Source organism: Chlamydotis macqueenii, chromosome 4, assembly GCF_036417535.1.
Source record: "Chlamydotis macqueenii isolate bChlMac1 chromosome 4, bChlMac1.mat, whole genome shotgun sequence".
NCBI classification, from domain to species: domain Eukaryota; kingdom Metazoa; phylum Chordata; class Aves; order Otidiformes; family Otididae; genus Chlamydotis; species Chlamydotis macqueenii.
The window spans coordinates 3,360,320-3,377,065 of NC_141559.1; the positions used below are offsets into that span (position 1 = coordinate 3,360,320).

The 16,746-nt window shown below is 48.5% G+C and overlaps 1 protein-coding gene across 6 annotated transcripts in view; it reads right to left on the minus strand.

Moving 5' to 3' along the window:
* Positions 1-16,746, minus strand: part of SLC4A4 (solute carrier family 4 member 4) — a 145,701-nt gene that overhangs the window by 22,926 nt on the left and 106,029 nt on the right. For all 6 annotated transcript variants that reach the window (XM_086747027.1, XM_086747026.1, XM_086747024.1 and 3 more), the window contains 8 exons: positions 15,305-15,392; positions 13,834-13,988; positions 13,286-13,399; positions 12,071-12,245; positions 7,683-7,816; positions 3,408-3,679; positions 1,656-1,726; positions 517-705 (listed from right to left, as the gene is read on the minus strand). In XM_086747027.1, coding sequence (XP_086603153.1) covers positions 517-705; positions 1,656-1,726; positions 3,408-3,679; positions 7,683-7,816; positions 12,071-12,245; positions 13,286-13,399; positions 13,834-13,988; positions 15,305-15,392 — 1,198 coding nt within the window. The remainder of the gene's footprint in view (positions 1-516; positions 706-1,655; positions 1,727-3,407; positions 3,680-7,682; positions 7,817-12,070; positions 12,246-13,285; positions 13,400-13,833; positions 13,989-15,304; positions 15,393-16,746) is intronic.

Here is a 16,746-nt window from a genome sequence, read left to right on the forward strand (position 1 = left end):
TCACATTGGTTTTTGTTCAACTAATTAATCAACCTACACAGACACAAAAAGAAACCAGGTTTCTCAGTTAAAGCCTCAAGATGCGCTGAAGAGTGCAACTCTACTGAAGTCATTGGACCACGACAACCTAAAGCTGGCCAGGCCCCAGAACTTAACTGGGCATGACCCACGCTTGTCTGTAACTCTGTGTGATCTTTTCAGAGCTGTTGTTCCTTCCAGGCTTCTTGGGTTCACATGGTTACAGATAAATTGAGTTGCATTCCAGCCTGGATGGAATTTGTTTCCTTTTTATTAAAAATAATAGAGGTTCAATTGTAACACAGCAGAACAGTAAACATCCATGCAGGATAAATCCCTGTGTGTCAGAATGCCAAAAATGGGGAGTGGAAGGGGGTGAGGGCAGGTCTCAGGGAGAAACGCCTCTACAAATGCCATCTGGCTTCCCTGCGGAGCGTTCGCCCCCGCCTGTGTGACAGCCACACCCAAAGGAAGGCTGAGCTGAAAGGAGATACTTACGGTGGTTGGAAAATAGCGACTGGTCTTGAATTTCTTCAGGGCCATGGAGCAGGTGTAGGTGCCAAAAAAGAGGATGAAGGACATGAGGGTGATGTCAGGGACATAGTCACAGTTGTTGCCCACAAGCTGTCCTCCATATTTCAAGCACTCCTTCATTGTCAGAGAGGACCAGTCAATGGTGGTGTTGTACTGCAGGAAAAAAAAAGAGAGCATTTCCATGAAACCTTGCTCATGCAAACACAAATAAGAATCTGGAATTTCCTTTCATTGCTTCCATTCTGATTTGAAAATTTCATTACTAATAAGGACTGACTGTGATGGCCAGACAGGGAGGTACTACTTGGACTTGTGGAATCCAGAGCCGCACAGGACACATTAGATGAGCATCTGTCTCCTAACGCCCGTGGTGAAGTGGAGCCTGTGGAAGTGAACCTGAGGAACTGTAGCTTCCTCAGCAAATGCTGGGAATCCCAAGAGCTGAACTGAGGCATAATTTTGCTGACACTGATGGCAGTGGGTGGGAAAACCCAACAAAAAACCCAGTTACGTGCTGCTGTTTGACAAGGTGCTGCCACATCTGCTCTCATTTGCTGTACTCTTCAGCAGAAAGTTCTCAACTTACTTCCCCTGCATGAAACACAAACATACCTGACCCCACCGAGCTGTTTCTTTCTCCTCACCATCCAAAGCTCACCACTGGAGCAGAACGTGGAAAAGTCAGCGTTAGCTAAAGAAGATCAAAGAACGGGATGGAAACAGGACCTTCCAGAGGAAGGGCTGGCCACGGCACTCCCACCATCACAGTCCTGCACACAAGGACCTGACTGATGCCCCGGGAGAACCATTTCCATCTTGCCAACAGACACAGATCAGACCGCAAGAAAGAGGCCGCTCTTAGTGAGTCACTCCTATCACCAAATCGCGCACACAGGATTCTGTACACGAGAAATCCTTGGAGGACCAAGTGAGCGTGCCAAAAGGAGCAGCGTCCCACCTTCACCACACCATGGGCAACGGGGGAGTTTCAACACGTGGATTTTCTTCACGTGATTGATTCCTGACCTGCTGGCGCGGCCCAGCAGAAACACACGGCACTTAGAGGAGACCGTATCATCCCTGCCCTGCCGAAGGGCACTTACCATCTCCGTAGAGGAATAGGGCAGCTCATCGGCTGACGGCACCATCGTCCCGTTAAATAACGAGCTATTAACTGCAAGAGAGGACAGGAAAAAGGAATATTGTGAGCGTAGTGGTGGAACAGCTAGGAAGGAAAGCAAATCGCAACTATTAAATGACTTGTTACTCCAGCTTTGTAAAAAAAAAAAAAAAAATAATCAAGCTGCCATCTCTTTCCTCAGATAAAGCGAACCCAGTATCGTTCCAGAGTGACTCAAAAGCATCAATCATAAATCACTTCCAAAAGGGGGGGAAAAAAAAAAAAAGACCAGTGAAACATAATTCAAATCTAACTGGAGGTTTTTTTAGAAGTCATTGTGAAAAATAAAACGGAAAGACAGACAATATAATATTTCATGAGATTGCAATATTTTTCTGAAAATTGTGGAATTAAAGTAAATATCCTCAAAACTCTCCTAATTATCAATTTAAAGTTAATGCACATCCCCAAAGATATCCAGGAAAGCAAAATGCATTTCAGAATCCAGCATAAACACATTTTTTTGAGTTAAAGAAACAAATAAAAGAGTAATTGAAATCAACAGGATGGAGATAATTTCTTTGGAAAAAGGGTGGCGTTTACTCTGACAAAGACACATGGTTTCCTTTTCTTTCCATGGGACTAGAAATAATTTATTTTATATTTCATTTAGAAACTGAATCCTTCCTGAAAATCATCTTTTCAGCCACGTCCCCATGTTTTATTTAGGTTTTGCAAGTACTTTTATGTCCTGTAGGATTATGTAAGTTGTGTTAAAATATTGCACAGGTGTCGCTTGCTTGACTGGAGAAAGAGTAAGCGCCTTTGCCTTCCATGCCACCGGAGCCAGCCCAGGGTCCGGATAAGCACTGGGACAGCTTTCCTTTTCTTGAGAGGTCAGTTCTGAGAAGAGAGAGCAAATGTCTCTCTTACAGCTCTTCGTGGTCCTTTTCTAGCTTCTCTCAGTAACGTATGTCACCACCCTAACTCTTCAGCCGCCGCAAGAGGAAGACGGAAGCCAAACCAGACCGACACCCAAGCGCTTGCAGAGATCCGACGCTCAATCACTGCCGTAAGCGCGCGGTTCCTACGGACCCGGCTCCCCACGCCTTGTGCGCAGAGGCGCCTAGCAGCGCCCAGAAGCTCTTCCTGTCCGACAGGTACGTCGAGATAACCTCAAGTTTACTTTGAGCACAAACCAAGTTTCTCAATCAGTCCTCACCGTCGGGAGGATCCTAGGAGCGGTCACGGCTTCCCTGATGGTATCAGCCAGTGTATTTGGGGTTTGTAACCTTTTGTTCCCGGTTGTGTTGCCAGATCTATACGTACGCTGGCTATACTCGCCTCGCAGCCCACGCTCTACTGATAGCATAAACGGAATTGTTTGTGCTTTTCCACTCATACGCGCAGTCAGGAGGTGCAACACCACCCACATCTGGCTAACGCCCTGACTAAACCCGGCTCCTGCGCTTGAGAAAACGGCACACCGGATACCAGGAGTGATGATCCTCACACGAGGAGTCCCAGAAAGCTCAGCTAGGAAGACATTCCGCTCGGTGCTTAGGGTGAAATTCACCCCTCAGCCTCAAAATAAGGCTCAGATCGGATATCTGAAGAAAACTGATGAAGAAGGATTGATCTACCTCTTTATTATCTGGGCTGCAGCACAAGGGAAAGCAAAAGCAAATGCAATCTCCTACCTGCAAACTGGAGAGCTCATAAAACATTCTCTTACCTTGATCTAATGGTTCACAGGCACAAGAGTAATGCGTGATATAGTCCACCTTGAACTCAGAGTTGATGGGGTAATGGTCTGCCAGCTTGATCATCTTCTTAAAAGCATCATAAATGAAGATGAAGCTAATAAGGGAGGAAAAACCTTCTTCGGTGAAGCGGGTGAAGTACTTGACGAGGAAGCTGGCATCGGTGGCGACGAGAATGAGACACTGGAAGGCTGACCAAAGGCCGATCCAGAGACGGAACTCCAGGTAGTCAAAGTCATTGTCTCTGCAAGAAGAGAGGGGCGGCAGGAAGGGAACAGACCAGAGGTTAGATAAATTCCTACAGGATCATGGCTTGCCACTGAGACGCGGTGAAGGCACAGCCTCTGCGACCTGTCCTCGTTTAGACTTAACGAGACTGTTCCCAAGCGCTAAGCTCTGTTTCCAGCCAGCCACCCCACAAACCTATGCGGTGCAGTTTAACAGCTGAGGTGGCAGAAAAGCACACAGAAGTCATCAGTCCTGCTTACGCCCCTACTAAGAAATGTCACCAGTGAATTCAAGGTCTTTCTAGGCTTCCCAGTAAAAATCCTTCCTCGGCAAACACACACGGAGCTGTAAAGGACCAAACACCCAGCTGTCCAGTCTAAGAGCAACTCATTACGGACAGCTTTCCACCAGCTGAAAACATAACCACAGTTTATAAAATCTGCTTCAGAAAAGCAACTGCCTGCCAAGCCTCCGCTCAGGAGCCTGCGTTTCCATGTCTCTGTCTTGTGCTATCTGCAGAACTCAAAATATCAGCAGAAATCAAAATATCAGCAGACGATAAAGAAGTACAAAGCACAAGACGACAAACCCTGGTTGCCAAGATGTAGCAGGCTGTGAGCAACAACAGGGCGAACCACACCGTACCTTCTCGGGAAGTCTGTTTGCCCCTAGCTTGCTGCTCGAAGCCGCTGTGCCCTCACGACGCCGAGTCCAAAGGCAGGCTTTTGGCACCAAACAAAGGTGAAAAGCGAGCACCAGAGCAGGGAATGCCCTGCCAGGCAGGTTCTGGGGAAGGGAGCTTGTCGTAGTTTAGGAATGCAGACTACACCAGATAACCACCCACAATAGCAGAAGAGCATCTCCAAGCCCCTCTCAACAGGCAGGAGGGAGCAGGAAAGGGACAGACTGCCCAGCAGCATAATCCCTCCAGGCCTGTCTGCGGCGAAAGGACCGATGCGGGCCAGCATCAGCTCCTCCAGAGAACCACGCGTGCCTCGGAGAGGGCTCGGCTCCTGCTCCCAGCGATGGTTTTAGCTCGGCGACAAAACATTGGGTAGGGTGCTTGCAACCTGGCAGAACCAGATGCCTTCAGAGCTCGCTAGGGGTCCCACCATTTACTCAAGTCCCCGCTCTCAAACCTTGCGTAGTATTACTAAAAAACGTCGTTGCATCTCCTGTGTGCCTGTTTTTTACACACTCTTTCTGAGTAGACATGGTGTGTTGTCACATACCTCCACCCTTTGTCGACATTCTCACGCAGGCGGCAAATTTTGCATCAATTTTGCATGGTGCACCCCAAGCACCTACCCCACCATCAGCAGAAATCCCGGCCAGAAGTGGGGTTCGAGGGAGCACACAGTATAAAACTGCAGCGTAGAGAACACAAGAGCACCTCAATGGGGGGAGATCTACAACCCCGTGACTGTAAAACGGGAGAAAAGGCCGCAGAGCAGGCAGGGTGCCAGCTAACGGCTCGTCGCTGGGCAGCGCGATGCGTTTCTGGAGGGACCCTGGGTCGGGTGTCAGGTGGGCTCGATAAACCATCTCGGGGCCAGACTGAGAGTCTGGCCTGGAAGCGGGGTAAGGAGCAAGGAAGGAACAAAGTGATGATCTACAAAAAGAGAAGGGGAAAAAAGAAAAGTAGTAACAAAAGAGCCCAGTGACAGCTCTCTGAGATATCCGGAGCCAGCGCCCCAGAGAGCAGCAGCTGCCATCCATCTGAGCGAGCGCAGAGAGGACAGCTGGCAGAAGCCCAGATGGCATCCTGACTGCACACCATTGAAGAACTTCAAAAGGTTTTAATTTTCTTTTTTTTTAACCCCTCAAACTTCTGCAGCCCTTCTGAAGCTCGCAGAGCAAATGAAAAAGCAGAGGACATTTCACATACGCAATGCGCAAGCTAAGTACTTTTGCCATGATTAATTTTCCTTCCGAGGTCTCCGGAGGGGAACCTTTCCCAAAGGCCCGCTTTGGCGGCTGGAAGGCAGGAGGGCTGGGGTCCTGCTTTCCTGGGAAGCCCAGTGCCTCGCTTCCCGCTGCTTCCAGCTTGGAAATCCGCATTTATTTCACAACGGGCAGCGGAGAGACTCCGCACGGGAGCAGAGCTCACCAGGCAGGATGGGAGTTGACCCCTGTAGCATCGACCCGCCAGCGCTGCTCCCGCAGGCACCCAAAGCTCGGTGCGAGGCTTTTTTAGATGATGCAGAGTCAAACTTGAAATGAATTGCTAGACCGGAAATCTTTTTAATTTTGCTCCCAGCAGGGATCAGGGTGTTGTGAATACGAACAACCACAAATGCGTTATTGAAAAATCACAGTACTTAATTCCAATTTCCTCGTGAGAAAGACTCCCTCGAAAAATCCTGCCATTCTGCCCCAGCAGGTTGTGAGGACAATAGCTTTTATAACCACCACCTCCTCCTCGGGTTAAAAATAACCACCTTCTCCCTCCCAAAACTGTCCTAAGTGTTTTTCCATCTTGCTTTTTTTTTTTTTTTACTGCAAGCTGCACCTGGGCTCTGACCTGCCTGCCAGATGCAAACAGCTACAGGATGTCTATTCTTGATTTTATCCATTTATTCCAGTCGGAGAAAGAAAAGAAATGTGCCCGTCTTGCTCTGCCGCGGAGCTCTCACCAGTTGGCAGCTTCCCGGGTTAGTCTAATTTTCTGCCCATTTTTCTAGCCTCCATCCCTCCCTGCCTACGCTCCTGTTGGAGGAAGAGACGGGCTCCAAGTCCATCTCCTGGGACCCTCCTGAGCAGGACGGAGCAGACCGTGCAGGGCAGAGCAGGGGCTGCATCGCATCTGAAGGTGCAGGTCATCTCTCCGTGGCATCTTCAACTCAACGTTCTCAATTCTTTCCGAGTAATGACCCATGGAGGTGGAACAGCATGAGGAAGGAGATCCAATTAAGCATACCACGTCTCCTGCCCTACTGCAACCTGCAGCCATGCTCAGCTCCATAATTCAATAGACGACTTCTAAAAATAACCACTGGTGGCCAAAGAGCTGTTCCACATCGCAGGCGGCTGCTTTTGAAAGGAAGCCCAGTAACGCCTCAACTCCAGCAGTTTTGTGTTGGGTTTGCGTACCGAAACACAAGTCTTTCACAACCTGCAGTGCTGGGAACACTCCCTGATGGGGCAAGGGAGGGCTACGAGGCATCTGAGGCGTTTTCTGTGTCACCCAAAATGATCTCCTTGCAAAACTCCATTCAAAGTACCAGTAGTCCTACATGTAAAATTATCAGCGAATAAAACATGTAAAATCACCGATGAATACGCCGATTCCTTTAGGGATTCTTATTCTATTTTGCCAGCACTGCAGATGTGGGAACAGTGAATGACAACACCTAACAGAACGGGCGCCCTGGGGCTCTGGGTGTCAGCTACCATTGCTGCAGCATGCTGGGGAGGGAGCAGAGCCTCTTCACACAGAGGCTCACAGAGTTAAAAAGAAAAAATACCCAGAGCATTTAACGCAGCCAAGCTCCAGAGAGGAATTCTGGGGACAAACAGAGATCCACAGCTCTTCCTATCATCGGCACTTTCGCTTTTTTAAGTCCTAGTGATTACTGCAAACGAGTACTGATTTACGGACAAAGTTTTGGTAACCTTGAGACCTGCGGGATTTTGGTAGCGAAATCACGGAGAGCTGGAATCCTTTCTTTGCTCCTGTGGAAAATAAACAGCAGCCAGGGAAAGACGTGTGGCGGCTAGGGAGGAAGAGCACACGGACTGTAACTGGTGCAAACTTCTCCTCGAGGACAGACCCGGCCAAGAATTTCCAAGATGCTCCAAGGAAAGAGGCACCCACCCACCGGGCAGTGCCCCGGGACACGCGTGCCGGTGAAAATCCCCGACATGACCGCACCGCAACCTCAACAAGGAACAAAGAGATGTTTCATTCCACGCGCTAAATCCCCTCCTTCCCCACCGCCAGCAGTCTCATTCCCCAGTTAGTATTTCATTACTGCGAGACATTCCTCCCCTCCTCCCTCCTCCACCCCTGTACTTACTTGCTGAAATTAAAGAGGAGCCGTTCAAAGACAAGGACAGGTCCTGTGCTGCTCAAAATTGTGAGCGGCTGACCAGCAAAAAGGCAAAATATGGCGCCGGTGACTGCCGTGCCCAGGAAGCTCTCCAACACGCCCTACGGTAGACACAGGAGAGAGGTGAGTTCTACTGAACAAGCCTTTCCGCCAGCACCGTCGCAAGAAACGAGCGGTTACAGCAGTGACCAGTCGCGTGCTGTGTGCCACAACGTCCAAGATGAAGGGAAATACCACCTTCTGCTGCACACAAAGATGTCTTCGTCCCACACAATTCAAAGTCACTCAGGACAACCAGCAATCCCTCCCGGTTATTTCTGAGGCTATACTGTATTTTATATTTGGCAAGGGGAGGAGAGGGTTTTCAAAAACCCCTTAAAGGATTTGAGAAGTCCTTGAACACCTCTCAGTCCCTTGACGGTGTAGATACGCGTCTGCAGGGCTCTTCAGCCATGGCAGAGCGCGGCTCGAGGACAGCGCTGATGTCCTCCACGACAACACACGATGGGTTTTTTTTTTCCTTCTCCCATCGAGCACACTCTTTCCAGATAAACAAGATGCCTCCCTGTCAAGTAACTCTTTTCCTAAGTGAGACGCAAACCAAACAAGGCTACTTCATCCACCAGTCATGTGTTGAGACCCAAGTTCACCAGATGTCACCAGCAAGTAATAAATTCCGCATTTAACGGGCTCTACAACTACCTTTGGCACGTGTGGCAAAACAGCTTCGCGGCAGAAGGGTGGAAGAGCGTGCTTGACGCATTCTTGGATTGCCATGTCCAACTACAGCTGGACAATATCTACTTTTAAAATGCAAATTGGGGATGAAACATAAATGGTAAGAAAATGTGATTATTGACCGAGCGTGCATCCTTCTAGAAAAACTTGCCGGACCTTACCTGCTTTGCTCTTACAGAAATGATTCTGTTTACCCTTGAGTGAGTTTTAAAGGGACAACAGGAGCATCACCACTCACCGACTGCGTAGGACACGCAGCCGCCAGCATCACCCTCTCCAGGAGTGCTCCCCCAAGAACCCGGGGCACATTTAAGCCCAGGCTTAAATGTACTTCATTGAAGCTGCGTCTGAATCAGCAGCGTCATGAACACTGCGCGTGCTGAGCAACCAGCAACTGCCGGCACGTGCGGATCCTCCTTTCCAGCCCTGACAAACCGCAGGGGCAGGGCTGCAGTTTTTCCGACTTATCAGTGGTAACGGGAAGAATTTAAATTAAGTTTTGTGGCTCTCCTGCTTGGAAAGACTCCGGTTACTTTTACACTGAGGAAAGCCTATTCATACTGTCATATGTCAAACCACTATGTTACTACGCAGAGCAGAACATTATTTTTTTAATCTACTAAACTACGAGCAGAACTTTCTCTAAAGCAACCATAAACCATTTTTCTGGCCACAAACATGATCTCAAAATACCGGTGGCCAAGCACTGGGTAATTTAAGCAGCAGCATCACACTGTGCAGAGAAGCGGGAGGTACGGAAGGTTTAAAAGCCGCCCGTTCGGACACACATCCAGCCACCGGTCAATCCAGACAAGCTGGACAGGAACAACCTCGCCCTGGCAGGAGGTGACATCCTTGTCCTTTCCGTTTCTAGGCACTGTCAGTGATGCCCTAACAGCCACAGCCCTTGCAGGGATCGGCGCAAGGGAGAGCCGCCCGCCGTGATGCCCTGCAGCCTTCCATCAAGGATTATGCAGGTTCTTCCAGGGGACGCGGACAGGAGCCTACGAGCCTTCGCTTGCCGCCTTTGGGGGACTTGTGAGGGTGAGAGAATTGCTCTCGGGGCACTCGCACAGCTGATCCACTTCGCTCCTCCCGCATTACTCACCGAGAGGGCCCTCGCGGCCAGCGCATCTGGAATCTCTTTTCCCTGCATTCTTCCACGTGTCTGTAGCTAAGAATAGTGTCTTTTCTCGGAAACATAAAAATCCAAAGTGAGCTTTTAAAGAAACGCTGGCCGCGTCAGGCTCTCTGGGGCAGGCAGTGCAGGATGGCTGATTTTTAGCGCCGGATCCAGCGGCAGTCACATAATTGTTTACAAGAAACAAGAAATATAAAGTGTGATGTGGCAGCCCCAAAACAACTGTTTTCCCTGAGGGAAACCTTCTAGGTGCTGCTCCTCACCTCTAGAAGCCGGCGTTTCCCTCACATTTCTGAACATAAATATTCCGTGCAGCCGGTGCTCTTCTATGTCTTACCGACAGCCACACTCCCAAACTCTTTCCCACTGCAGGAACGCGCAATGGCTTGAGCAACGCTTGACGTCAACCTGGTCTCCGATCCCACTGAGCAGGTCCCTGGAGTTCTGGGACGCTTCACTCCAGCTCTGATGATACGGGGGCACTTGAGCACAAAGAATGCAAAATTTTGCTTTTCTGTTTAAAGCCTGCCACTAAAACTCTGGGCTCCTGCTGCAGCCAAGAGACCTAATGCCTTTTCAAACAAGGACGGTGAATAAAGGGAGATGGGAAAAGAAAAGCCAGTTGTGCCCAAACTCTCTGAAGTTCAGATCCACCAGAGAACTGTTCAGAGAAACTGCAGGTACTTCCATTTTAAATGAGTGCATAAATAAAAACCAGTGAATTCAACTGGTCGCTGTACAAGAGAAGCAAGTAAAGGTTGAAGTAAAGGTGAAGCACGAAGTAGAAAATAATAGACAATGTTTTCCTGTGTTGAGCCTTGGCTATGTTATGAACTGACTGGAGGGACTTGGTTTTTCTGGCAACTCAGTGATGATTTTCCTGCACTCTGCTCCACTTTTGTGATTGAAGTTTAACGTCAAACAGGCTATGGGGAGCGAGCGGCCGGGGGCCGCATCCACAGCCCCCTGCTCCTTGCTCTCGGTGCTCCTCTCTGCCTCCACCCCCAACTCCTCACCGAGCACAAAGCCCTGAGAAGCATGGGACAGAGCACTCAGCAGGAATGGTGTGTCGGTTCTTTCTGCTGCTCCTGGACTTTTTGGCATGCGCAGCTAACGCCGTGTTTGTATTTGCTGCAGAGCTTCCCTGTTACCAATTCTTAATGGCAGAGCATCAGTGGTTTCCATTTCCAACACGCAGAATAAATCACTGAGCTCAAACCAGACTTCTCCTGCAGCTTTTGTCCCTCTAGGGACTTTTGCTGCTTGGTAATAAATGCTCATGGCATACAAGGGTAGCAGAAAAGACTTTTGGACATAACAAAGTGATTACGTGCACTAAACTTGGAAACAGGTAACATTCCCCCCTCCTCCCCCTACTTCAAAGCCTGCACCTTGTACCGTTGCAGAGCAGACAGACCTTGCTCCGCTACTCAGCGAGAGAAGAGTGATGCTCACTGGTGGATCCTGGAGGCCTCTCCCTTCTCCACGTCCATTTGCTATTATTTCTTTTTAACATTGTGCATCACGTATTTGTGTGCACGACTGCTGCAGAGCCGAATTTCGGAAGAGGTGAACTGTATTTATACAGAGGAGAGGGAAGTCTGGCACTCCACCAGCTACAGAAACTTCCTCTAGCTTCAGAGAGGTGCATCCCTTTTCTAGGTTTGGTTTAATTAAGCCTGCATAAATTAAGTCAGACAGTGCCACTACAAGCTTAATTATTTGTTAGGCGATTCACCGTGGCTGCACTGAATCTACCTAAATACAACCTCCTGTGTCTTCTTCCTCTTCAAAAAGCCATAATCCTGCTCCAGTTAAACAGGAAGGACCTACAGCAGGGTTAACACAGAATCCCTTTCCTTTAGACTTAATCTATAAACTGAGCCGCCCTTTGACGTCCCTACTTTTGTCCTCACCGCCGATCCAGCCTGTCTCAGCATAAGCAAAACGCTCCTCAGGACCTTCCTCTATTACGAAATTCGTCTTTCTAAAGAACTCGCATTTTTCTCCGGTGTCACATCTCCTGATTCACTCACTTTAACTACGAATCCTAGGATTTTATTTTCACCACTGAGGCAGAACTCCAGGGACTGTCAGAGTCACGCAGAGTGCTATGCTGTGATGACATGGAAAGTCTGATTCAGACTCCGTAAACTGAACTGGATTGAAACGGTGCAACCGCGACACAAACAGAGAGAGTAGATCAGAGGAACTTCTCCACATAGAAGGAGCGAGGACCTTCTCTGTCGCCTGGCCATCCTTCCAGCACCATTTAAGGTAACTGCGTGTACAGTTTTTCAAAGGACAGCCCTCCAGCAGCCCTCCAACAGCAGAGAAAGCAAGCCAGCTGTCAGTGGAAACACAGCATACCTCTATTAATTGTACCCAGAATTCAAGCTTTGTCAGTGGCCAAAGGCCCCTCTGATGCTAAACAAGGCAAATGACACGTGGGTTGTTTCTGAAAGCTCTCGCTAACCTGCATGTTTTCCGTAGCGTCACCAAGCAATCCTCCAAAAGTGATAGCGTTGGTCACGGTGGCCAGGTAGATGAAGAGAATGGCTGAAAGGGCTTGAATATTTAAAGCATCGTAGAAGTCGCTGGCGAAGAACGGTGCTTTCCTCTTGATGTCTTTGATTAAGCCCCCACAGAACCTGAAACGACAAGCAAGAGAAGACTCGTGCAAGATGTTTTACAGAGAAAGTCACCCAGATAAGTCATCAGAAACACTGCCAGAAATGAAGTACTATCTGCAAGGAGTGAGGTCATCACATCACATCATAGCCTTATTGCAGCTGCGAGGGCCCAGGGATATCACTGAGATAATGCTGTGAAAGATAATATCTTGACCACGCCATGCAGCTGGGAGGAGACAAATTTCAGGAACACCAGCCTTACTTCTGCTGAAACAGACCACTACAGCTTGCCGCGCAGGAAGCTGGTGTGGTGGGTTTTTTCCCAGCTATATTGGTTGAGGTAATAAAATCTACCAACTCCAGTCTAAATCCCTGCCTGAAGTTCTGCACATGGCAGACACAACGGTTGGGTGAGCCAAACAATCCGCTAAATGGAAAAATGCTTCAAACTGTGAACCAGAAAGAGAAGTAGAAATGCAAGTAAGTGAAACCATCTTGGAGAACAGGAGAGCCCCACTTGCAGGCACACTCGTTTCGTACAGCCACAGACAGGACAACTCTTATGAGCTCCATGTGGCTCTGACACTGCTGGCATGAAAAGGGTTTTTGTTTCACCCCTAGATCCCCTGTGCACAGCTCACCACCACCACCAGGACGGTTCAGACGTTCTGTACGCAGAGAGGTACGCGGCAGGGAGGCACACGTTACTTTCTGACCCAGAATCACGACGTACGAACTGCCTTGTATGCACTAATGTGTAGTTTCAGACTTTCTGATTTTTCTCCTAGAGTTTAGATATTTTACTAGAACCTAAAAAATAACACAGTGGGAGGGAGGGCACACCACCACCACAAAAACCATTGTCTCATTTAAGATACCTTCTAATTTGGCAAAGTTGGATGGTCTCAAGCTGGGCACCAAAAACCACAGGGCATGGTTGGGGGTCACAGCTCAACCTACACCAACAGCACGTGGGGATGGAAAGCGGACGGGACAAAACGGTTCTCAAAGGGAAACGCGGCACCCTGCCTGGATCGCACCGAGTGCATCGCACTGACCTGCCCGTTCGCTGCAGTTCTTCACAGTCCCCGTGGCCCCCGCCGCCGTGCCCTCCGTCGTGAGGCGTGTCTCCGTTCATCTGGAGGTTTTCTCCACCGGAGTACATGTTTTTCCTAGGCAAGGAGGCAAGCCAAAGTGAGACTCACCGCATCGCCCAACGGCTCCGCAAAACAAAATCCACACACAGTTCCTCCAAACAAGAGTTGTCTAGCATTTCCTAAAGCCATCTTGTACCAAGGAGACTAGAAGGCTGACCCGCCAGCAGCAAGAATGCAACGTATCATGTTAGAAGGACCAAGCAGACTCCCAAAAAGAGCCTGCACAACCACCATATATGTGACCATGTGCCTACAACATAACCTTAAAGGCTAGAAGAACATCTTCCCTTCAGCTATTAAGACAGACCTGAAAATGTCTCCAGTGCTTTCTAAACAGAGACAGACAGATCTGCGGTTGGTGAGAGCGGTGGCTCTTCCCATCACCTTTTCAGAACTGCCGCACACTGCCTTTCAGCACAGGGCTAAATCTGCCTGTCCCCCGCGATCACCTTTTATCTGAAGACGGAAGAGACTTGGGGGGCTCTATCCTAATGGCTGGATCCCACTCCCCAGGGGGGAGCACGATGACCTCATCCAGAAACTCATCGATACCAGCGATCAGGTCCTGCCGGTCCTTGGCTTTATAGGCAATGTCGTGGAACACCTGCGAGGAAGAAAGAGACTCTGTGGAGCAAAGCTTTGCGTCTTCTGTGGCCCAGACTCCAGAGACAACTACTGAGTTTTATTCTACCAAAACCAACTCATTCATTCTCAAAAAAATATCAGGACATTTGGCACAAGGGCATACGAACCTCAGGAAAGCCCGTTCCTCTGGCTGGTAGTTGGATGATAAGAGATTCTTTTCTTGCAGGCATTTCTATTTTTTTAGCAAAATGTGCATTTCTAACCTTTGTAGAAAATGTTACCAAAGCAACTATCCATTGCTTTCGTCCAAAATAAGTTTTCCTATAAGTAAGGAGTTTCATTTATACTTTGAGAAGACACTTTGAGAGTCATGTCAATCCTCTTTTCCTACCTACTTCAATCTATCAAAAACCAGGTCACTGTTGAACCCCGCCACACAGAAATGATAACAGTATTTACTAAAAATAATAACAATAATAGTTTAACTGAAAGACCTGGTAATACTGATGAAGAGCAAATGAGAGGAAAGAGGAAAAACAGCACTAATGCTGAATTTTACGGAAAACTTTTGGACTACTTGGAGTGGAGGTGTATCAGCACGTGACAGATTTAGAAAAAACAGCCAGCGGCAGGATGGAGAACTTTGGGGCTGTGGAAACTAGACCATTGCTCCAGGCAGTGGAATGACAGAAAACAGAAGAGCTGAGACCAGGCAAGTGTTAACTATGGGACCTGTACGGGAGCAGAACATCACCAGGAGAAATCGAGAAACAGATGTAACATAAATCAGTCTCAGATGCACAAACGCCCAGGGGACGCTGGAAGAAAGAAGTTGTAAATGAATATGGAAAGCACAGTCATCATCTCATTGAGGTGCGTGATGAACTACTAATTGCGATCTACTCATGGACAATACAGAGGCACTGCCTGAATTAAGAAGTCCGGGACACAGTGCAACACAGACCATACGTCCTGGGTGTAACCACTTCTGCGGTAATTAGCTGGAGCGCAGCCGTGGGTTACTGCGGTCATGGAACGTGACACAAGACGCACACCGTTGACAAGATTAATTCAGTCTATTCGAAAGAGTGATTGCTAGCAGGACAACACACACAATGGACAAAAACTTCCTATAGTTGTGCTCTTACAAACACGTGAAGGCAGGTGAAATAATTATATAAACTGACAGAATCAGACGGTGACATTTGGATACTTCATCTCTACATCCATCCCACCCACATGCCCATTCCAGTCAATGATGCTGGAGGAAAGGGCGTCAACGTTAGCTAATGAAGTGAAACCTGGGAGAATCCATTTCACACAGGAGACACCTACCTCATCTGACATCAGAGTGGCGATGGCTCGGCCGATCTCATGATAGGACTTTGCTTTGCCCTTAGGTCCCAGTAGAATGAAGAGAAATCTGACAAAACAAACACATTGTTCCCATTTAGGACAGTAAAATGGACTGCTAATTTCTGATACAATATCTAGACAGAAATTCAGCTTTTTAAAAAAAAAACAAAACATTTTGGCCCTTGTTAGAGATCCAGAGGCTGCCAGGGGCGCTGAGGAACAAGGTATGCATCATCCCAGCTAACGTGGGAGCAGAGGTTACACCCTGCAGCCATCATGGTAACCCCGACAAGCAAGACGCTACCAGAGTTTTTCTCCCCAAAAGCCCAAAAAGTAGCCTTGAGACCACTATGGCCAAACACCACTGCAGCCATATGTAGAAGTTGCTGTCCTCGAGCCACAAATACACACAACCTGGGCTCAGGATGAGGTGAAGGAAGGACAATGTTCTAACGCCTAGGACCTGGAAACGCAGAGCTGTCAAGAATCCATGTCCTGTGCGCCACAGAAAGCCCATCCACCTCCACGGTGTCTTATTTGACCAGATGTTCCTGTTCAATCCTCGTACGAAACATCTGCGTTACGCCGAAGGGCAGTGACACGCTCTGTCCTGAGCACCCTCTGCGCAAAGGAGGGACACAGCAGGGCCAGCGCTGCAGCAGGCACAGAGGGAAGATGCCGTTGACTATCTGCAGTGCTCACCATCCACTAAGTCGCTCCCCTGAGCTATCGGATAGCGCTTTGGCGATGGAGAATTAAGCCCAAAACTTGTACGCCCTGAATTTACATACCAGAGATCTATAAGCTCATCTGATGGCTTCATAGTCACAGCTTAATTCTCAAGAATGGAATTCCACTCTTGAGGTGTAAACCTACTCCTACAGTAGGCACCACCAGAGAAGGTGACTGCATCTCCAAGGTCGTAGGAGTTAATTTCTTACACGATCTCTTTGGGCAGCAACTGTATCCAAGTCACTGATGACGCATTGGAAAACACCATGATATGAAACCTTTGGAGATAGGAAATCACTGCTCTTTATCTTCCCTGCCCTCGCTTTTGTCAGTGCTAACGCGCTATGAATCAGGACTTGCCTACGTTTGAAAGGATTGCCCACACAGACGCTCCTACCAGCCATAGCTGGCATGACTGTATGTTCTAATGAGATTCTTCAAAGAAGGCTAAACACGGAAAAAGCATGCTTCTGCCAACGGAATTGCCTAGCAGTTGTGCCAGAATAATGGGAACGCTGGTGTCTGGGTTTTCCAACCTCTTAACTGACACTCATTAGAAAAAGGTTTAAGTATGGTCTCAAAGTTGGCTCTTCAGAGCTCCCTAGAACCTCCTGGCCTGGACTGAAAAATTAGGAAAGAAAAAGATATCACCACTCAAATACTACTTAATTCTGGAAAGATCTAAGCCT